This window comes from Copidosoma floridanum, unplaced genomic scaffold (genome assembly GCF_036245765.1).
Source record: "Copidosoma floridanum isolate Cflo_tuat_1 unplaced genomic scaffold, Cflo_Japanese_pri ptg000027l, whole genome shotgun sequence".
NCBI lineage: Eukaryota > Metazoa > Arthropoda > Insecta > Hymenoptera > Encyrtidae > Copidosoma > Copidosoma floridanum.
The window spans coordinates 12564380-12588499 of NW_028321904.1; the positions used below are offsets into that span (position 1 = coordinate 12564380).

Below are 24120 nucleotides of genomic sequence, written 5' to 3' on the forward strand. Positions count from 1 at the left end.
TTTTTCAGCAGTTGACAAAATTTTTACATCAAGCAAATCAATTTTGGAAATATTTTTAGGTTAACATGTGTATTCTGGTTTAACGATCTTTTCTAAAGTATTGACTTGTAATAGTGTCAGATCTTCAAATAAAAATGGAACTTTTGGTTCATTTGATTGAAATTCAGTTAAAAACGGCTCTAACTCACTAGCAAACGATTGAAAAAATGTTAATTTTGCATCTAATAGTGGGTCATCTAGAGCTTTCTTTACTATTGCATAAGAATAACAAGTGGGCTCTGTTTTGTTTTTTTTTGCCTTTTCAACGTATTTTACCACGGAAGGTAATATTTGTTTTCCTCTTTCAGCAACTAATGAGTTTTCCAGCCACCTTATACCGCAAAAAAAGAGAGGATACACGTTTGAATCTGATGCTTCAGAATAATCTGCTCTACGAGCTGGTACATTATTAAGTAAATTAAACAATGCTTTTAGAAATTCATCAATTTTCCAGCCAGCACCTTTTATACCAGCTTTAAATGCGTCATGCAAAACGTGTAATCCGCACGTACCAATATCAATAAATTTTTTGTGTTCCTCATTTTTTTCCAAAGTTAATTGTAAATCTTTTAAAAATTTTAAATTGACGTTAGGACCATCCATTGATAATTGCATAATTTTATTGATCATTTTTTCGGGTACACATTTTTGGAATGACATTAATAAATCAAGCGCTCGCGTTTTTCCTCAAAACGCTGAAGTTAAATAACGTGAACAAACTCTATTTTCTTCTTGATTCCAAAACCTCACAACAATGTCCATTTGCTGCTTTTTACTGACAACGTTTAAGCTTTCATCAAAACCTATTACAACAAATTTACATCCATTCAAAAGATTCAGTAACTTATTTTCAAAATACGTTTTTAATCCATATGTTTTAATATACGATGCCTTCGTTCTCCCTACTTGCATTTTTTTTTGCTATCTCGCTATCTGGGAACATTTTTACCAATATGGGAATACTTGACTCGATGTCCCGTAAAGAATTATGTCTTATAACATTGAATATAATCCATAAAATTTCGGCTTTACTTACGTTTTTACTACTTAAATAACTACTAATATTTAGAGATTTGGAGTTTCTCTCCAGTATTTCAGTCTTGTTTGTTACAATTTGTTTTTCTTCCTGTGATAATAAAGAGCTGCTTGCACTAATTTTTGTGCGAGGACTAGTTCTTTTTTGGTTTAAGTTTGTTCCATTTTTCACTGGATCAGGCAAGGAAATTTCACGACTTACTGAGGGCGTTGACTTTTTTATATTATTAATACCTACATGTTTTTTTGAATGTGTGTGACTTATTAAGGCTTGCCTACCAATATTGCTCAGACTAAACTTAACCCTACACCAGTCACATTGTGCAGAGTGTGGATCTTTATCTTTTCTGACCCATGGGAATTCAAAAATCCACTCTTCTTTAAACTGACATTTACGATTATTAGGTTTACTCAATGAACTCATGATTACCTAAAAAAAAGATCTTTATATATTTTACATGTTATGAAAAATAATCATAGTAGTAATAAAAATTTATGTTAATAATATACTTTCATCTAAGTTTAAATATTTTATAAAATTTCTAATTTATTAAATCTCTTGATTATTCAAAAAACTAAATGTAACGTAAATTGAATGGGATAAATTGAAGTGGATTTTTTAATTATATTTTTATTCCTAAAAAACTCTAGTTATATTTTATACTAACTATTTCGAAGATCGTAGAGTTTTAAATCAACTACAACTACCCTTGGAATTGATGTCCTTGTAGAAACTGTGACGTGTCGTATACTCGTGTACTATCTTCCAACCTTTATATCAGCTCTTAACAAAGTTCAAAATAAGAAAAATAAATTAGTTAAAATGTATTTAACATTCCTCCATAAACACAAATCGTACTTTATTAGAAATCAAATATTTAAAAACGTTTGTTAAATCATTAAAATACCAAGACGATGATTACAAAAACAAAAAAGCTCTACTTCTAGAAAATCATATTCTACTCTAAATACCCCGAATTTAAATAATTTAGTGAATAGTCATATAATTATGTTGGTTAAAAAAAATGAGCTTTTTTTGTAAATAAATACCTCGAGTATAAATAGAGAAAAAAATTGAGAAAGTTACAGTCACAAAGACTTATATAAATATGACACACGAGACGTACATGTTGATACATATGCGAGTATGTATACGATACACTGGAAAAAAGTTGGAAGCGACGCTCACCCAAAATCCCTCTAGCGGCTCACCCAAGTAATTGGTTCGACTGTTCTCCCGGTTTGGGTGAGCAGTTCACCCAAGACAGAATAGCAGCAGCACCAAGACCTTGGGTGAGCAGACGCCGCATGGTTGGAAGCGACGCTCACTCAAAATCTGCAGACGCCGCAGCTTTGGATGGAACCGTCAGATCAACACATTACGCTATAGCTTGTTGTTTGTTTAAGTTTAATTATTTTATTATGGATGATGCAATGGAAGCGCTAGATATTCCTGTCAGCACTGCGGAATTCAGTAAGTGATATCTACTTGTTAACAGTTTGGGTATATGTGTATTGTGTAAGGTGAATCTTAATAGCTGTATTTGAAGGTTAGCTTTCTGTGGCAGTTATTACTTGTTCAAAGTCCGAGTTTTGTTTTATTGTATATCATTACTTGTGTACAAATAACATGCCAAGTCAATTACTTACAACGTATGTTTTTACATAAGCGTGTATTTCCGAATACATGACAGCAAGCATGCATGCGTTTCACATGAAAAAAATGCAAAAAATATTACTGCTGGTACGTAAAAAAAGGTTCCATTTAAGTTTCGATGGGCATGTTACATTTCCTTAGGTAATACTCAATATTCTTTTGTGGAAGATGACGAAATGATTATGATTAACGATGATGGTAACGATGAATCGAATGTGAGACTAGAAGAAATGCAAGTTGAAGCTGAGGTTGAAGTTAATAATTCATGTTCAGAGAAGATACCTGCTTCACACCATAATCCCATACCTCAACAAAAATCTGATGAAGATACTTCCCTTTCAAATTCACGTAAAATTCATAACAACCTTTTTCACCAATTTGTGACGTTTATTTTCATAACACGTTAAAAAAATTCTTTATTTATATGTTTTATTTATTATTTACATAGGTACTGAATACGTAAAAAATGAGTTGTATGAAATAATTTTATCAAAGGGCATGTTAGGAAAAATTCTTCTAGATTTATATGTTCAAACTAATAAAGTAGACTATCATCGTGTAAAAGATATTATTATTTTGCATGAATTGGAAAAAAATGAGCCATTCTTCAAGTAAGTTGTATGATTGTTGAAACTAAAAATTCATCGTCACTCTGAAAAAAGGTGATGTTCATGCCTAAGATAAAATAATACTATGAAGCCTCATAGTTCAAATCGTTTTATATATACTCATAGTTATTAATCTCTGAGTGTGCTTATTTTGTGATAAGTGAAAAAAAGGTATTATTAGCATCATTGACCAAATAACATTTTAATTTTTCAAGAATTTATTGTTCAAAGAGTTTTCCTTCATATTGTGACATTAAATAAAAACAAGTTTCAACAATAAAATATTTGGACTGAGGTGTAAAATTTATTTACAGATTAAGTAACGAAAGATTCTGTGAGCTCAGTCAACAGTTTATTGAACTTTTTCCAAGCGAGGATAAGCAATACTTGTACAGACCATATTACACAGGTGAAAATAAGCAAGTAGTAAGTGCTGGAGGTTGCTTATATGATACGTACAAATACTGGAGAACACGATTGAGAATTACAGGCCAATTGGGAGAATCTCCCCAAGATAATGTTTTGGAGCCATGTGAGTAGAATGATTCCATTTAAGTATTGGAAAATAAATATTTTTAATTTTTTAACGGCAATATTTTATAAATTTACGCAGTGATAACAGATCATCAAAATTACGATTCTATTAGAAGTCAAGATACAAATAACCAATCCTTAGAAGTTATATTACAAGAATGGAAAGCTAGTTTTGCTGAGAGGTATCGAATAATTAATAACAAAAAAAGAAGCACAGAGTTTTTGAATGAATACTTTAAAAGTTTTCCATGCCTTTGCACTTCATGGGGCGTCTCGTTGGTAAGTAAATGATTTTATTTTCGTGTGCATTGGCAAAAACCAACTTAAAAAGTAATTATTATTTTTATATAGCTAGAATCAGATTTTCAACGAATATCTTGCCTGGAAACGTCTTAAGAAGATTCGAACATCATTTCAGAGTCAGCGTACAACACAGCATTCTCAGATAGGTGGCCTACCATAGCTCCAAAGCTTCTTCTTTATTTAAAAAAATCTAAAATTGTTGAAGTAAAGCAGTTTTACACTACTTATTCTAATTTAATTACATCACGTATGATGCTGCCTTTTTCTATGGTTTTTTAAGATCTTTATATACAACAACAATTATAACATGTAATGTCTTTCATTCTCCGTAGAAAAACATAATGATGACCTCGCCCTGCTGTTGCTGCCCATTTGCATTACTGTTGCAAAATCTGTAAGGAATCCTACAGGATTCGTTAACATAAGTAAAGGCGAAATTCAGAAATCATTTATTTTACAAATTAAGGTAATATTTTTAATTTGTAGACACGATTGTTATTAAACGATATACTTGTGCGGGAAACTTTTATAGTGTGTGGCAATATATATACATACCCATAATTTGCTCTTGATTGGCGATCTTCATATTAAAAGTATTTAAATTGCATAATATGCTTTGATTCATTAAAACAGTAGTCAAATGAGTTCTTGCATTACTTGCCAAACTCATTAAGTTGAGATTATAATATTTTTATTTCTATACAAGTGTCTATTATTATAATTTAAAACAATCCATGCACATGCTTCTTCGTATAAAATTGGAGTATTACACCTTGGTATAAGTTTTCATCTATTTTTTAGGATATAAATGCAGAAAAACAAATTCTTTTAGATTTTGAATCTTGGCTTCAGTCTAATAAGCAAATTGTACATCCATATATTGTTTTCACGGGTGAAGTAGATTGCATAAAATACGTATACATAGTTTTAAATAGGAAAAAAATTTATTTTTCTACGTTGGTTAAAGCTGTAGAAGCTAGTTTTAAATGTTTAACTGCTTTGGAATTATGGCCATATCTTACAGATTATATTTGGATGTTCATATCTAAATACGTGATTCAAATTCCAATCAAAAAATGTTATGCAGCTGTGACTAAGTTAGGACAAGAGGTAAAAAAACAAGTGTAATTGTGATTGTAAGTTTGTCAAAACCTGTTAGTTCCTATATATTTCTTAATTGAACAAAGTCATTGTAACAATGAATGAAATAATAATATTTGACTTTCTCATGAAGTACATTTTATCATTCTATACAAATTCTAACTACCCACGCAAAATCGTACAAGAAATAGTTGATTTTATGAATGATTTTATTCGCAACGCTCTATTAATCAATTTAAAGAATGATATTATTACTTTATTGGAAAAAAATAATTGTAATATAAATAACTCAGAATTAGATCTATGTTTTAAAGAATACGAGTGTATCTTTGAAGATTTTATGACGGAGTCAAGAAGATTTACGTTTTTAAAAAATAGAGGGGTATTATTTAATCCACAAAAATTTCTTATTGGTCAGCATTTAAACAAAAAAATTGTCGGCAATAGTACACTTTATGTACCAGAACCACGGTATGGAATGTGTGTTTCTTTAAAAACGTCCTTGCAAAAATTTTTAGAAATCCCCGGTATGTGTAGAAAAATTTTTACTTACATAAATAACTTAATAAAAGAACACATCATAATATCCAACTTAATTCAAGGAGATTTGTGGATCTCTAAGTACGCGAAAAAGTTTTCAAATTAATTAGTCCTTCCTTTACTGTATTTTTTTGACGAGTTAGAAACGGGAAACGCTCTAGGGAGCGATAGTGGTACCAATAAGTTTGGCGCAGGTTACATTTCTATAGCCACATTGCCTCCATTTATAGCGTCACAACTTCGTAGTATTTTATTTTCTATACTCATTAGTAGCGAAGATATAAAAAAATTTTCTAACCAAAATATTTTTCAAATAGTTATTGATGAACTAAATATACTTCAAACTAAAGGAATTAATTTTAATATTGATGGTAAAGTAACAAACTTTAAATTTCAAACTATACTGGTACTTGGTGATAACCTTGGACTCAATTCTATGTTTGGTTTTATTCAATCATTTAATACTTCTTACTGCTGTCGAATTTGTAAAGCTAACTTAGAACAAATACAAAGTTTAACTGAAGAAAATGAAGCGCTACTGAGGACCAAAGAAAATTATGAATTAGATTTATTAAAACTAAATCAACAAGAAAGTGGTATTAAAGAAAAATGGACATTTAATAATATTAATGACTTTCACATTCTAGATAATATTAGTATAGATATGATGCATGACTGTTTAGAGGGTCTTTGTACTGATGATTTACAGTCACTAATTTACACATATATTTTTGAAAAAAACAATTTCAGCTTAGAATTCCTGAATTTGAAGATTGCAACATTAAAATTTACTGGTGACGATTGTGTTAATAAGCCTCCAACAATTTCCGCGAATAGATTAAAACAAAAATCTGGTTTGAAAATGTCGGCAGCAGAATGCATAACATTTTTAAATTTCTTTGGAATTCTCGTTGGTGATAAAATTGATAGAGATGATGAGCATTGGAATTTGTATAAATGTTTAAGGCGCATTATGGATATAATCATGTCCCCTCGCATCACGAGACCAGATGCTAATGTGTTAAAAAAATTAATCAACGATCATCATACTTTGTATTTAAAGCTATACGGATCATTAGCATTTAAATTCCACGTATTCACACATTACCCTAGATTATTATTAAAAAATGGACCGCCTGTCCATTTATGGTGCATGCGATTCGAAGCTTATCATCGTAAAATTAAAGTAAGTGCTCAATCAGTAAGTGGCAGTAAAAACTTAATGCAAACAATCACTACAAAACAAGTTCTTCAAATGAGCGAAACGTTTTATAATTATGACATTGAAAACAACATCAAATTTGGAAAATTTGATAAAAGCAGTTACACAATACCGATGAATAGCTACTTTAATAATGCGGAACAGATCGAATGTTATAATTACATTGATATAGATGGTACTTTCTATAAAATAGGCTCTTTTATTGTAGTTGAGATGTTGGTTGATAAAATTTTTGGAGAGATTCACAAAATAATAGTATATAATGATGATATTTATTTTGATGTAAAAATTTACAATGAAATAGCTTTTGATGAGCATTTTCATGCTTACGTTGTAGAAAAAATAAGTTATTTAAGTAAAATAATTAAGTATAATGATATACCAAAAGTAGCTACGTGTTTTTCAATACGAGCTAGCGATAACCATTATATTGTAACAAAATATTTTTGTAATTTAAAATAGGTTTTATCCTTAGTGAATAAAAATTTTTTAATAAACGATTTTCAAATTTTTTTTGAACATGTACATAACCACTTCAATTACAGAAATTATTTTTAATTTACTTTTACACGCACAAAAAAAAGTTTTAGTTACGTAAGTATCAGTGTATGAAATTTATGAATCTAATAAGTATTAACAAATAAATCAAAGAAAATCAGTTCTACTTCAATTTTTATAAGAGTCCTAGACGATTGAAAGCAAGTAAAATACTAATTTTAATACCAATGACATGCGAAAAAAAACAACATTTATTTGTGTAACCTAATTAATTCCTATGTAAATATTTTTTTACTTTTAATAACGACTAATTATAACATGTATGCTTTGTAAATTGTATTTTAAATGTATTTTCTTAACTTGATTCGATCGAGCGTATACAGCTTTGCGTACTTTTAAAAAATTTAAATGATTTCTTTATGCTTACAAAATTTTTTATCTACATATCTTGCGTATCTCCCATTTAGATTGAAACAAAAGTAATATATGTGATTAAAAATAATGATGAACAGAGGTGTACAAATAGTCAATTGTATTTTGGTAAAGCTGTTTAACGAAAATTGCGGCGTCTGCTCACTCAAGATCTTGGTGCTGCTGCTTTTCTGTCTTGGGTGAACTGCTCACCCAAACCGGGAGAACAGTCGAACCAATAACTTGGGTGAGCCGCTAGAGGGATTTTGGGTGAGCGTCGCTTCCAACTTTTTTTCAGTGTAGTGATGTATTGGGACCTGACACGAAGCGTGAGTGCCCTTTCGTAGAGAAAACACTAACTGTATGAGAGGTGCAAGAAATCAGCTAAGCCATAAGATCAGTATGGATAGTTCATCGATTTCACTAAATGTGATTAATCAAGCGCTCGATGCTACTTGAATTTCATAAGGAGATCAAGATAGGATGTAGGGCTAAGTGATTATCAAAAAATTTTGCAGCTTAAAAGTATATCGTGAGTGGCATGAGCGTTTTACTTTTGAAAGATCGACTCTCTCCATGTATTAAGTATATCTGTATATATGTTCCCCCGCCAGCTCGGCGTTTTCGCGTGCATGTTTGGCAAGTGATATATATTGAGTATGTATACATAGGTATATATAGGTATATGAAATACATGGTGTCACCCAACCGACCGACTGAAATACGCTCATGCCACTCACGATACACTTTCACGACGCAAAATTTTTTGATATTACTTAGCCCTAGATCCTATCTTGATCTCCTTATGAAATTCAAGTCACATCGAGCGCTTGATTAATCATATTCAGTGAAATTGATGAACTATCCATACTGATGTTATGGCTCAGCTGATTTCTTGCACCTCTCATATAGTTAGTGTCTCATATAGTCCTCACTCGCGCGCAGCCACTATTCGACTTAGAGAGGTCAAACTATTCTTGCTTACAATATCATATTACTCTTCCCCACGCTCGCTCGAAAAAAACAACCGCGACTTTACCCCTGCTCCGTCGGGAGTCTTCCCTTTGCTGTGTTCACCAACCCACTTATTTTAACTCACCCACCTGTTACTCTACGCGTAGATTATATACGTGAGATGCCTGGCCCACTGCTGAACGGCGCGGCGGCTGGGTGGAGACCGCTCGTCAGGACTCGCTTTGACATCCTTGTCGTCGGTCGTAGCAAACTCCCCTATGGTCCTTACGTGGCGCTCTCTTCGGCCGTGTTGTCCAGTCCTTTGCTCACATTCCAGAGGTTACAGCTGACACTACAGGTAGCCGCTTGGTTCTCGTCTCAGAGGTCAGGCGATTAGGTTGGCGCGATGCAAGCTAGCAGACAGGTCGAAACGAACTGATCCCGCGAGCGTAGCGTCATAGCGTATAGTGGTGGCTGCAGGCCGCTTCGTTTTCTCGTATATCCCCCCTCCTCGATGCTGCTATGCTCTCTCTCCATCTCTCGCCTCACGGGCTTTCCGATGCATATGTAATATATAAAATATATGCTCGATCTGCTCAGGTGTGTCGACACCGAGTCGGTGTGAACTGCGTGCGAAGCGCTCGTAGTACACAGTCTACACACTAACTCACCCATACGCATAGGCATACACATGCTGAACAGCAGACTTAGCAGATAAAAGCTGCGGACTGCATATATATTTCATGTGTACAAATAATCTTTCTGTGATATTAAACTTTCATAGGTTGGGAGTTCTTCGCTCTTGCGTCCTCTGAACTGAGCTTGTCAACTCGCCAGCACCATACGCTCAAAAAATTAAATAAAATTCCAGGTATTCATAAAAGTTTCCCTGACATTTCCAGGTTTTTCCAGGACAAAATTTTTTCCCTGACATTTCCAGGTTTTCCAGGTTTTCCAGGTATGGTGGACACCCTGTAGAGGTTTTATTTATATATATTCGACAAATCAACGGACAAAATCCCTATACAATATGTAACAAAATTTTGTGGTAACATAAGATTACAATCTACAATCCACGCTTACAAAAAAACGATGACGTCTACCACTATCCCACACGCTGTATTAGCCGTCTCTTACAGGCAATAATATTACTTGCATTTCTAATCTCAGCAGAAAGAGAGTTTCATACTTTTCTTAGGCGAGGCAAAGCAGGTCTGTGTATATAACTGCGCAGTGTATTGGTTTCGAGCAGAGGTCATACATTTCTCAAGGTATAATTACAATCTCAAGGTCCGAATAATGAAGTGACCGACACAATTAACAGCAATTCCTGAAAGTAATCTAAACATAAAACAACAGTCGTTATACATATGAAGCTGACAAACATCTAATAGGCCAGTCTCTGACTGAAGACACGAGTAGTCGTGATCGATTGGCGACATGGAAAACTCACTTAGGAAAAACACAAATCTCAAAAATCTATGTTGTATTTGTTCTCATACATCGCTTGCTGTGAATATGGTCTCTAGATCTGGGTGAGGTAATACAAGGGTTTTAAACAGATAAACCAGTGTACATTAGTATATTACTTACCTAGGGAGGATAAATAAAGAATGTCTCAGATCGCAGGCCATTGACGCCCGAGGCGAAGCCGAGTAATGCACTATTCCATCTCATCTCATTCCGCGAAGCTACTTTCAGCGCAGTATGATGAAAACATTATTCAAATCCCTGCAGCTTCTCATAAAAATCTCAAGGCCTTTTAAGCCACAATAAGAGAGAGCTAATTTTTTTGTCAAAAGTAAAAAAGTCCTCGACGAGAACACCTAAATCAGGAATTTTAGTAAGTCTTGTCAGCGATGATGGACCTAGATCACAGTTATGTAGTATGAACTTCCTAGACCTGGAGAATGAATTAACAGCACATTTCTTTACATTAGCTTTAAGACCATTAGCCTCGCTCCAATTAACAATCGCATCAAATCACGCTGCGATATCAGACAATCAGAATCTTTATATTTACATTTATGCGATTTCAAGTCATCAACAACCAAAGAATTAGAGATCCATGTATAACATCTTTAATATCATTGACGTAAATAAAAAATAGATCTCCCAATACCAACTCTATGTAATTTTTAGACTAGTATCTTATGGTTTATTAAATCAAACGCCTATTCATAATCAATATAATCAACCTGGGCCTTCACCTTCAAAGCCTCTTCAATACTATTGCAATACATTATTAGATTAGCAATAGTAAAACGCCCATGTCTGAACCAATGCTGCTCATCAACCAATACATAACTTAACATATCACCTAGTCTTAGAAAAAAAATCTTATCAAACAACTTAGCCACAGTGCCAAGGATTGAAATAGGTCTATAAATTTTAATGCAAGCCTTTTTAATTTTTTTAAATACTGGAATGACCTGAGACAATTTCCAACACTGCGGCATGCAACCAGTTGCCAACGATTGGTTAAAGAAAATCATACGAGGTTCTGAGTACACAGAATTGCAAGCCTTCATAAAGGACGCAGGACACAACTCTGAGCCATTATTTGTATTAATTTTCATACCAATCACTGCCTCCTAGATTTCATCCAGGGAGAACGATGGAGAGTCATGCTGTCCCGACACCGCATCGGCCTCAATATCAGAGGCGTCAAGGCAATCAACTTTATCCCTAAAAACAGAACCAAAGTAATCAGAAAACAAATTAGCCCTATCAACAGTAACTGAGGCAGTACGCTCTCCACAGGTGATGGTAGCAGGCATGTCCCGAACAGAGCGCATCTCGTTAACATATTTACAAATTTTGTGAATACTTTTATACATCTCATTTTGAACTTTATTTATGTAATGTTTAAAAAATTCACGCAAGGTTTTAATACACACAGCCCTTAAACGGTTAAATTCAATAAAATCTTGCAACAAACCAGACTGCAGCCAAGCCTTATGCATTCTCTTTTTCGCAATTATGGATTAATTAAGGCCGAAGAGTACCACGCAGGGTGTGTGTTTGGCTTATGCCGCTTTTCAGAAACAAATAGGTTGATGACTTTCTGTAGTACATCATAAAACTTTTCAACATTTGATTGGACATCAACACTATCCAATAGCAAAAGCCAATTTACACCCTGCATGTACTCAGTGACATCCTGAATATCCGCCACACCAAAGTCAAAGTACACACTGTCAGCAACAGCAGACGAGCAGCTTGTACCAAAGACCTCGAAACACGACAGAACATGATACCTATCCACCGGAATCAGCTCATCCAGTACTGACAGACAACCAGAACCGGCACCAGGTAAATCAGTGAGCAGGAGATCAAGCGTGTAACCGGTGTAACCCTTGAGTGGGTGAACTAGAAAAAGTTGACGAAGACCCAGCAATGACACCTCATGACCCATCTCTTGAGAACACTCTTGAATGAAAGCATCACCATCCGTGCAGATTGGCGAGGGGTCAGAAAACTCATCCCAAGTTGTATTAGGTAAGTTGAAATCTCTAAGCAGGACAATATTTGAGCTCTGATGTTTATCTCATAGAGTCTTATCAGTATAGATACAGCGATAGCAGCTAGCCAATGGCGATCTGGGGCACAAATAGGCTCTACCAATAATACAAAAGAAACCCAGCCTTTCTACACTAAAAAACAACTGCTCAACAATCTCATCAAAGACCAGCATAACGCTGTTAAACCGCCTATTCACTGCTATGAAGACACCACCACCAAGGCTTGTAGAGCCATCTCAATATCTATCCCTTCAGTACAACATGTAATCAGAAAGACCCAACTCAGCATCCTTTATATCCCCATACAGGTATGTTTGAGTGACCACCATGACATACGGTTTAGGTACAATTAGCCTAACATTATTACGGAATGCAGAGAGCTTAGTGCGCAGGCTATTTACACTCTGATAATAGATTGTAAGAGACCCTAGTTTTTTGAAGGGCCCTGATCAACAGAGGCTTGAGAACTTCTCTTTTTCTTTTTGAAGTCCATGGTGCAAAGTGTAGGTACAACCATAATCAGCCTTACGGTCTTCTTAATGTCGGTACCAGTATTATTAAACAGTTTAGCTTCTTGTCGTAGGGACTAGAAAAGACTTCTCTGGGTGGCCATCAGGTTCATTGCAGCTGATTTACCAGTCGGCAAATCACGCCACCCAGCTAGCACAGCATTAACATTAGTCCTGGTACTCATACACACAATGATAGTCTGAATTTTACCATATGCCAGCTTATCAATTCTACAGATATTGTTTATTCACAGCCCAGTTTTCAATTTGAATGGTTAGAAGATTTTTTTAACCTTAACAATTGCTTTGCTTCTAACATTGTTAGAATTTCCAGCAACACCAAATAGCAGTGTATTTAGCATTCTTATGATCTTTTCTGGTACTTAGCCATTTCATCCTGCAGCTGGGATTCCCTCTGTGCAGGGGGATATTTTTTTAGCACAAGCACATCATCAGTAAACTGTTACAAATTCTGCGACAGACTATACCAACTGCCACCTCAATGCAAGAATACTGGTCCATGTTAGCAATAAGCTTATCTATATCCTTTCTGATGACCTTTACCTCAGCTATGGACAAGACTGCCTCTGTTACTTTATATACAGACTCCTGCAGAGTCTTAACAGACTCAAGCAGACTGGGACTTTCGCCAACATTAGAAGTGCATTCAGGGTACCTATAAAGCAGCATGGGCTCTTTTTTTCAGCTCCAACACTCTTTTTCAAGCAGCTGATACACCCTCACACTCAAAGGTTGCATAGAACAAGTGATTACAGGAATGGCACACCACAATCAGGGCACCAACAGCAAAGCCCTAGGCACACTTTCTACAACTCGACATGGCACTTGAATCAACAACAGCAGCAACAACAGTCAACTTAACCTCAAGATGCTCAAGGCCCAACTGCGAGAATAAACGTCCTATATACACGCAGCTAAGGGTAGCTACCAATACCAACGTTGAAGAAAACTTAATCCAACATATAAAGACTATTTTAATAGATAGAAACAACACAACTTTTTTATTAACAATAATTCTATAAGGGGCGGCAGCAAGCGTGATCAAGCACCAATAGCGTATGAAGCTTTGTTGTAATTTTAATAATGTCTTTTGCAATGATCTCCAACCTCCTAGCTGAAGTTGATCTTGAAAACTCTTATCTTTACCGGGGTCTGTGCCCTATGAGCAATGCATAAAACTAACATAAACGTTTTAAAGGTTAAGACTTCCAAAATAAACTTTTCAAAAGGAAAAAGGGACTTTAAATACGATAGAATTACCCCAACATCTTAGGTTTGGTTAAATTTAGGTTTCAAATAGACGAGTAGAAAATCCGCTGAACCTAAAAATTAATATCCAAGAAGTCGTTTTTCATATAGTACGTAATTCAATGCGTAGATTAGGAAAAAAATAGTTAAAAACTCGAGAGCTCTCTTGAATCGCGTAAAAATAGCGTTTAAAACTTGTTTCGCTTATATCTCATTAACGGTAACAGATCAAACGAAAATAAAAATACCAGCGTGTAAAGCGAAAAATTTCCTATAGATAAGGTCTTTTACTTTTGTTCGGACCAACACAAAGTTTTAAGATAAAAAATATCTAATGTATATTCGTCCAATATACCATGAGAGAGAGTGAGACAGAGAGCACGTGGACAAGCAGCTGTGTGCTCCGACCTACACCGACGATCGTCGGCTGCTTCTTGCATGAATATAGGTGTATACGTGATCATGTGTGTGCACTGTGCAGTATCCGCATCTACTTACACTAAAATCAGAGTTTCGAACTTTTTGGAGTCAGAGGGGAATGAGGCTTGGAGAGCAACTCTTTAAGTATGAAAAAATATGTTGTTAAGGTAAATGTTCCTATTGTGAGACAGGGTTAAGCATACTAAAAATAAAGTAAATTAAGCTATTCAGAACCAAAAAATACATATAAGTGGGAAATTTTTTGTATTATAATATAAAATGACGTGCTCTAGCAATAAAAAATTTATTTTAATGTATAAATAAGATCGCAATAATAATTTAATTTGAAATAATGGAGAAAAATATGAGGTACCGATTACTGGCACATCAAAAATGGCCCAGTTGTCCTACTCAGTTAGTCCCGGTTTATGGGACATACAAAAACTGTTATATTTAACCTACCTTGATAAAAAAAATATGTTGTAGATCATAAAATTTAATAACAAGTTTAATAATATAAAACAGTTCATCCCACAAAATCACAATCTTCTATAATTGAACAAAATAAGCTCAAAGGAAGGTAAACATTAAGATTTCAAATAATTTTCGGAAAAAATAATAATTCTTAGTGATATTCAAACTTAATTTATTAATTTATATAATTAACATTAGAATTTAAACAAATAAATAGTATGATGCCCGACACTAAACTTTAAATTTTGACAAACAATAAAATATTAAGAGAACAAAAGCTATTAATCTTAATATACCTACTTTTCTTGTCTAATTCTTTTTTAGTACCTTTAATGTATTTTTGTAACTTTTTTAAGCATCTTCTATGTTTTTTATCTCTTGTAATTGTTTTTTTTTATCCCTTCTTTTTCTAAAATAAAATCAGTACACGTCATATAATACAATAAAAGTTACAGTAAAATAATAAAACTGTGGATTTTGAGTGAATAAATCGATTATAGTCTAATTGTCTGCACGTAAAAAGAATGTGATACAATAATTATTTTTTAATAAAATACATCGTGGTTATTAAACAATTTTTTAAAGAGAAAAAAATTATGAACTAAAAAATTTGTAGAATAAAATTTCTTTTTCATAAATTTAACACTCTTTTCTCTTTTTTTTTCTTTCATTTTTTAAATAAAATAAATAAATGTTAATTAAGTAGGTAATTACAAGATAAAGAGTTCTATGACTGCTAAATTTTGAGCTTTCTTGTCAGTGTGGATAATTGATCAGCAAGTAGGCTGATGGCCCTCATTTGAAAACTTATGTAATCGTGTACTATAATTATTAGTGATAACTGGAGGGCCTATGATTATTACTAAGGCACCAAGAGGTGTCAACACTTGACTGTTAATAATTCCTTGTCATTTAAAGATCTGGAGATTGGTACTTGCACAAATACAACCAAAAGCATGCAAGGAAAAAAATTGTTTCCAGCAGCAAATAAGAGTGAAAATCATTTTGGTTCCTATTTGGCTCAATTCATGTATTTTAGAATAAGATCTGAGACTACATGTATGCAATGCTTTATCAGTGTAACCTTAAACTTTGAAATGTTAATCATTTTATTGTATCAGAAGTTGCAAGACATAAAAAAAATTATTCTGTGTAGAATTTTACTACAAAACAGCAAATACAGCATAACTTATGTTGAGTAATATAAAAAGAACTATAATAAAAGTTCTTAATAAAATCTTTTATTGTTTAGGAAATTCTCACTTGAAAGGGTAGAACAACAATGTTGGTGGAAATGAGCTGTACCAGATTTACAATACCACCTTGGATATTTCCTTATGTTTAAGGAATCCTATCCCTTCCCAACTATAAATGTCCCAATATCAGACAGTGATGAAAATCAAAGCTTAAAAGAAAATACCTCAAACGATTCAAGTTTTGTTGAAACAATGTCACTCTATTTTAGTACTATAATTGCAAGTATGTTCCAAGTAAAAACATCCATACCTTTAGAAGTAACGCACTACTATATGAAATTTGTAAAGAAACTCATTGAAGCAAATTTACCGTTTTATAAAGTATGTTGTGACACTTCTGCAATATGATCATTTCTAGATTGCAGATGTGATTTATGAACTTTCAACCGAATTCGATTAAAAATATAACTTTATTCATGCTAAGACATGTGTTACATAACCATGATAAATTATTCAACAGAACTTTTCAGTGTTTACAGATATAGACGCTGTAGATACAAAAAATTCAAGAATAATATTACAACATTTTTGAGTATCAAATAGTTTAATTATCCATTAAAAATTATTAAAATACCTTGATGTACCGCAAATCTAGCTAACATGTTTATAATCAATGCTAGTGAACAAGACAGAAACTACAAAATATTGAATGATTCGATAAGTCAATAAATTTAACCAAATTTAGACAATAAAACAGTTTTCTATATAACAGGGTATAAATAACTTTATTTGTATAGTCAATCAGAGAAAACTACTGTGTGTAGAACATCACGAGAGTATGTTCTAAAGAATCATAAAAAACACATGTGTTAATGTAGTGCTCTACTAACTTAGTCACCGAGATAGTTTGTACGTAAAACAATTCTTTTAGATCGAATGCGCATACTAAAATATGCAAAAAATTACATTGGATCCTTTTTAATGCAAGTAAATATATCCAGTTATAAACAAAAAAAATTATATAAACAAAAAAATTACTTCGGCAAAGCCCTAATAGACCCAGAGCTAAAAACCGAAGGGTGGTCAAAATTTTAACCAGCCGCCACCGCCGCTCTCAACAGAATTGGGAAACCTTATGAATCGTGGGAATCCAAAATGTTTCGGTCATATTTCGTAGTGATAAAGAGTTATGTGATAATTACAAAAGCGCCGTATAATATTTCTTATTAACCAGACGCAACTTACACTAATAGATAGAAAATAAAAAGTTGTCTAGTAAGTGCCACTTGTGGCAAGATTAGAATGCATCTTGTACCCGAAAATCGACTTTCAAAAATATCTATATGGCACTTCCAGTCAAGCACTTTTTATTTTCTATCCATTAGTGTAAGTTGCGGCTGCTTAATAAAAAAAAAACCATACGGAACTGAAATAATTACCAAATAGCTCTCCGCCACTATAAAATATGACCGAAATAATTCGGTACTCCCTGAATCATAAGGTCCCACAATTTTGGGGAGAGTGGCGGCTGGTTAGTAAGAGCTTCAGCAAAATAACCGGAACACACTTTGTAACATCTGGGGCCGTACCATATGACTATTTTTCTGTACATCGGCCTATGTTATAACATAGGCCCGCGAAGCTAAAAAAAGTTATATGAGATTCGTTCACTTTACAATCCAGGGACGGTCAGGGACAGTGTGGGCGAGTCGGAGACGAAAGTGAACAAGTGCTCTTCTCCGATCGTCCGCGATCGTCCCTGACCGTACGCGATGCGCAGTTGTACACGTTAGGTTAGGTTAATGCAAAAAGTAAACAAACTTGTTTGTATTTGCACTTCTTTATTTACAAACTATAGTTTACATACAGCATTAACCTGACCTAACGTGTACAACTGCGCATCGCGTACGGTCAGGGATGATCGCGGACGACGATCGGAGAAGAGCACTTGTTCACTTTCGTCTCCGACTCGCCCACACTGTCCACGACCGTCCCTGGATTGTAAGGTGAACGAATCTATGGTACGGCTCCAGAGAATATAGAATATATCTTTTGAGGTATAGAAATTAGAAGGCCTGGGCAGTTGAGGGCCTTGAGGGGAGGGCAGAGGGCAGGCCTTTTCTTGTTTCTAACTTTAAAGGTACATAAATTTAGTTAAGTACCCCATAAGACAGGTGGCGTTAGCGTTGGAGGAAGTGTACCAAAGCAGAAACTATCGTCAGCGTTGGGTTAGGCGGATTCAATATCGAAACTTTTTCCATGGATCGTATATATAGCTATACAATCTAGCGAAAATGTTCCGTCGAGCTGAAAGCTCAGCAGTAAAGGAGTATTGCCAAAGACACGCAGAAATTAAAAATTGTAATATTAATAACACAGGTGCCTATCACCCGATGATCCAGGGAACTTACTAATAGCTTTATTAAATAATAAAGTATTAATTAATAGCACAAGCGCCTATCACCCGATGACCCAGGGCACTTACTGGTCACTTTATTAAATAATAAAGTATTATTCAATAGCACAAGCGCCTATCACCCGATGACTCAGGGTGCTTACTGGCCACTCTATTAAATAATAAAATAATAATTATTAACACAAACGCCTATCACCTAGTGACCCAGGGCGCTTACTGGCCTCTCTAATAAATAATAAAGTATTAATAATCAACGCAAGCACCTATCAACTGATATCCCGGGGCGCTAACTGGTCGCTTTATTAAACGATATATATTATTAATTAATAGCACAAGCGCCTATCACCCGATGACCCGGGGCGCTTACTGGTCACTTTATTAAACGACATATATTATTAATTAATAGCACCACAGTCATCAGGTGATAGGTGCTTGTTCTGTTAATTTATATTTTATTATTTAATAGAGAGGTCAGTAAGCACCCCGGGGCATCGGGTAATAGGCACTTGTGTTATTTATATTACAATTTTTACTTTCCACGTATCTTTGGCAATACCCCCAGTTAGTGCCCCGGGATATCGGGTGATAGGTGCTTGTGTTAATGGTTAATATTTTATTATTTAAGAGAAAAGCCAGTTGTCACCCCGGGTCATTGGGTGATAGGCACTCGTGTTATTAAACAATAATATACATCGTTTAATAAAGCGACTAGTGTGAGCGCCCCAGTTCAACCGTGATAGGCGCTTGTGTTAATAATTATTATTTTATCATATAATAGTGTAGGCAGTTAGCGCCCCGGGTCATTGCGTAATAGGCGCTAATGCTACTAATTAAGATTTTATTATCGAATAGAGTGGCCAGTAAGCACCCTAGGTTATCAGGTGATAGGCACTTGTGTTAATAAATAATATTTTATTATTTTACAGAGTGGCCAGTAAGCACCCCCGGTCATCGAGTGATAGGCGCTTGTGCTATTAATTAATACTTTTTTAATTAATAAAGCGACCTGTGAGTGCCCCGGGATATCAGGTGATAGGTGCTTGTGTTAATAGTTAATATTTTATTATTTAATAGAGAGGCCAGTTAGTACCCCGGGTCATTAGGTGATAGGATGATAGGCACTTGTGTTGTTATTAATTCTACATTTTTTAATTTTCGCGCGTCTTTGGCCATGCCCCTTTACTGCTGTGGCTCTGTTGGAAATGATACGTTGGTTAAGTATTAAGTTGGTACCTACCCTCACCCTGGCTTAACTAACTGATCGTGCCTTCGCACATGTAAACAATAGTTAATCAGATGATTACATTTTTGGTGCTCTTTAAGCGCTTTTAAAGTTAAAGAGAGGACTTGAAAGCGCTCAAAGGCCGCCAAAACGTGACCAGCTGATTAACTATTGTTTACATGTGCGAACGCTCGGTCAGTTAGTTAAGTGGCCGTTCATATATTACGTCACGCAGCTAGGGGGGAGGGGGGGTATTGGTTAAGCGTGATGAAGTGTGACATGGGGCGAGGGGGGGTCTACAGAAAACGTGACGTTCATTTAAAATAATAAAAAATTTGATTTCATCTACCCAACGTGACCTCTACTCCAGTCCAGTGTAACAACTATATACAGCTTTTCAAGTGCAGAAGACGCACAGTCTGCGACAGATTTTCTACTACTATTGGGATTATGCCTCTACCACGTGACCTCAGTATATATATGACTAATATAGAGGCGAAATAACACAGGTCTTATGGGAGGAATCTTGTTTTTATTTTTTTTCGCACTTAAAAAGATATTGAGCTTAAAAAAGTTGTTAATTCCATGTTACTGACATAATGAGAGTAACGTAGTTATTTTTTTCCTTTGGTGAATTTGTTCATGAAGGTTGAAACAGCGTTTTGAACGTATACGGAGTGCCGTTTAACCCTACTTTAAGCTGTTTGTTTACCTCTGAGCATCAGCAGCAGTGGCGCAGCAGCAGCAACAGCTGAAACAAACACCTCAAAGTAGGGTTAAACGGCACTCCGTATACGTTCAAAACGCTGTTTCAACCTTCATGAACGAATTCACCAAAGGAAAAAAATAACTACGTAAGTCTCATTATGTCAGTAACATGGAATTAACAATCTTTTTAAGCTCAATATCATTTTAAGTGCGAAAAAAAATAAAAACAAGATTCCTCCCATAAGACCTGTGTTATTTCGCCTCTATTTTAGTCATATATATACTGAGGTCACGTGCTGGAGGCATAATGCCAATAAATAAGTATATATACTTTACGCCTATACGTGTACATGCACGCGATGGTAGTGGCAGCAGTAGCCTTCCGAGTCGTCACACTGGTCACTCGTTCGGCAGCTTATAGTTGAAGAAATCACAATTTTCGAACGTAGAGATAATACGGTCGAATAGGCAAGTAAAATATCGACGTAGTGAAGTGTATGTGTGTTTATACTGCGTGTCTTGTTGTGTTAACTGCGTGTTCTTAGTAGCTTTATTTCTCAGGCAACTAAAGTTGTAAGAATCTCATATCAAACTGATAGCTCCTTGCACAACAAAGCTTAGTGGTAGCGGCTTGACTGAATCTTTTCAGTTTAATCTCTGGAAAAATTGGATTTTAAAAACAAACTTTATCAAAACTTTTTTACGGCCTTCAGAAAGGCACACCCTAACCTCACCTTTTTTATTATGCAACAAAAAGCTACTGAAGAATGGAAAACAAAAAAAAATACTTACAATTGCGAAAAAGAATTCGCGAATGCCATAACCTCCAAAATTAAAGATTATGAGAAGGCTGATGTCGAAAAGATGAGGACGGCTTTAACGTTTTTTAAGCAGGTTAAAATATTATTTTTAAAATGCGTAGATACATTTTCGTCGGCGACCGAACATGCATGTATTTTAATACCTAAATAAGGGACAGCTCTTCTAACCTATTAAAAGGAAATAGCCTCCACTGTGGTGGCTCTGTTGCTCGGGCCAGTGGCTTCGCCCTCCTGAGTGGGAGAAAATAGCCTCTAGTCCAGCAGGAAGGCAGTCCTGCCGCAATAAGAGCAGCGCTACCGCTTTTAGTGACGAGTCATCTCCAGTCGGTAGAGAGGCTCCCCCAATTCCCTCTCAGTGTATAAATTATTTATATTGTACGGAAACGAGTCTAGTACTAGTAAAGTCAGTGGATCTCAGGCTGGTGCCGAACCTGAACCTTTACATCAACTGAAGGAGGTTTCTGTTGCTGGCAGCAACTTATCAGGTGGCAACGTTAAGTCTGATGATCATCCTGAAGAACGTCCACCAGCTACAGTCACTTCAAAAACATCAACAGAGAAAAAACGTGATACACACTCACAAGATGCCAACAGAAAGAAAATTGTTGAACTGAGGAAAAAATTAGATGCATTAACGCGAGCTCAGAATTCCGGTCTACTACCAGAAGTAAATATTAAAAAACCGATACATGAGTGTCAGCAGAATATTGATATTGAGAAACGAGTTTTGAAACAAAAAGAACTTGCAGCAGAGAGACAAACAAAAGCCCGAGAAAGCAGGAAGCATACACTACAATAGATAACCGAAAAACATCCCGAATTCGTCAAGAAACTTAAAGTTTACCGATCCGTCGGGAAACCACCTCTGGAAGCAGATCAGCCTGATCTTCACCGTGTCATCATCGAGTTGGCTATGTATGGAAGCGCCACCGATGACCGCAGACGTGAAGACAAGATTCAATCGGTGAAAACGTTAGGACAGCTGCATGAGGAATTGCAAAAAGAGGGCCTTACTCTAAGTAAATCTGCACTATACCTTCGACTTTTGCCAAAGTCCTCGCGTACAGTGGAAGGTAAGCGACACGTGTCAACCGTCCCGGTAAAATTGGTGCGAGCACAAAATGACGCTCGAAAAATGCATGAAGACACTTATTTTGCTCAGGTAGCGGTTCGGTATATTGAAGGAGTAGCATCTTTCTTAGGGCCAGTTGCTATTTTCTTCATGTCTCAGGATAATAAAGCTCTTGTTCCAATAGGACTGACTGCTGCATCTAAACAAGCTCCTCTTTTGATGCACGTAGAGTACAGAGTCAGTTTGCCAGCCCACGGTTATGTTATAGCCTCGAAACATAAGTTATGTCCATCTGTATACGCTGCTATGGAAATTCGGAAAGGCGGATTTGAGTGTCCAGATGATGTGCGATATTCTGGCCCCACATACGTCGCTGTGCGAAGTGCAAAGCATACATCTGCGACAGCAAGTAGTCACGTACGCGGCAGATTTTGACAAATTGCTTGAACTTCACGAATTTAGTAACTTAGCGAAAACATCTACTGGTCTTGTAAAACCACTTGTAATAATTACTTCGGACGGTGGACCAGATGAAAATCCGAGGTACAATAAAGTGATTGGGCACGCTATTGAAACCTTTAAAAAACATGACCTTGACGCAAATTTTTTGGTGACCAATGCTCCAGGAAGAAGTGCCTAGAATAGGGTGGAGAGGCGAATGGCTCCTCTGAGCCGCGAACTTGCTGGGGTCATCCTGCCTCACGATAAGTTTGGAAATCATCTTGATGCCGCGGGAAAAACTATCGATTCTGACTTGTAAATACGCAACTTTCGACATGCAGGGGAGACACTTGCAGAGATTTGGAATGGAGTCGTCATAGATGGGTATCCTGTTGTTTCGAGCTATGTTGAAGCAGATACATATCCAGATCCAGCCAACGTTGATTCTTCTTGGTACGCAATTCATGTCCGAGAATCTCAGTACGCATGTCAAGTCTCGAAATGCTCATCACAAGACTATGGCTTTCCTCCAAGGTCCAACATACGGTCCTTGCTCCCCGAAAATTTTGTTCCAGCGCCCATTAGAGCGAATCAGAATTCGACCGGCGTAATAGTTGTGAACTCAGATAGCGACAAGGGAACCTTCTGACCTCTTATAGCACGGTTGGCGTTTCAGACTCAACCTGATTCTGAAGGCTTTAAAAAGGTACATACAGCGTTATTCCTCCTTCAAAATGCATATAAAAAGCAGCTGCAATAATTTGTTTTTTAACTTGATATTTTAAAAAATTGTCATAACTTTTTTTTCGCATCTCACGGAAAATCAAATTCATGTACAGGTGCCATTTGACATGTACAATCCTTCCGTCCGGCGACACCTTGAAAGCCGAACCTGCAAAGTATGCGGCCTTACATTTGCTGCAAAAACGAGACTGATAGCTCATAATAAGGCTCTCCATGGAAAATTCTCTCTACCAGCCCCCGTTATACGACCTCAACGAGTTTGTGCCCGACGCAACAATAAATTGCTTTGTATCGTATATGCCACAGAAGCCGGAAAACAGCTAGGAAGCGGCTTGGTTTCCGATAGAAGAAGTGGATGCCTCTTCGGTAATCGAGATTACAGAGCCAATAGAAAAAGCCCTC

General features: G+C 35.6%; 1 protein-coding gene across 1 annotated transcript in view; it reads right to left on the minus strand.

The window, feature by feature from the left end:
- The window catches only part of ATPsynB (ATP synthase subunit b, mitochondrial), a 115493-nt gene extending 98228 nt beyond the window's left edge, over positions 1-17265 (minus strand). The window contains exon 1 of the mRNA XM_023391938.2: positions 16929-17265. Within this exon, the coding sequence (XP_023247706.2) occupies positions 16929-16956 (28 nt within the window). The 5' untranslated portion in view covers positions 16957-17265. The remainder of the gene's footprint in view (positions 1-16928) is intronic.
- Positions 17266-24120: the final 6855 nt, after the last annotated feature.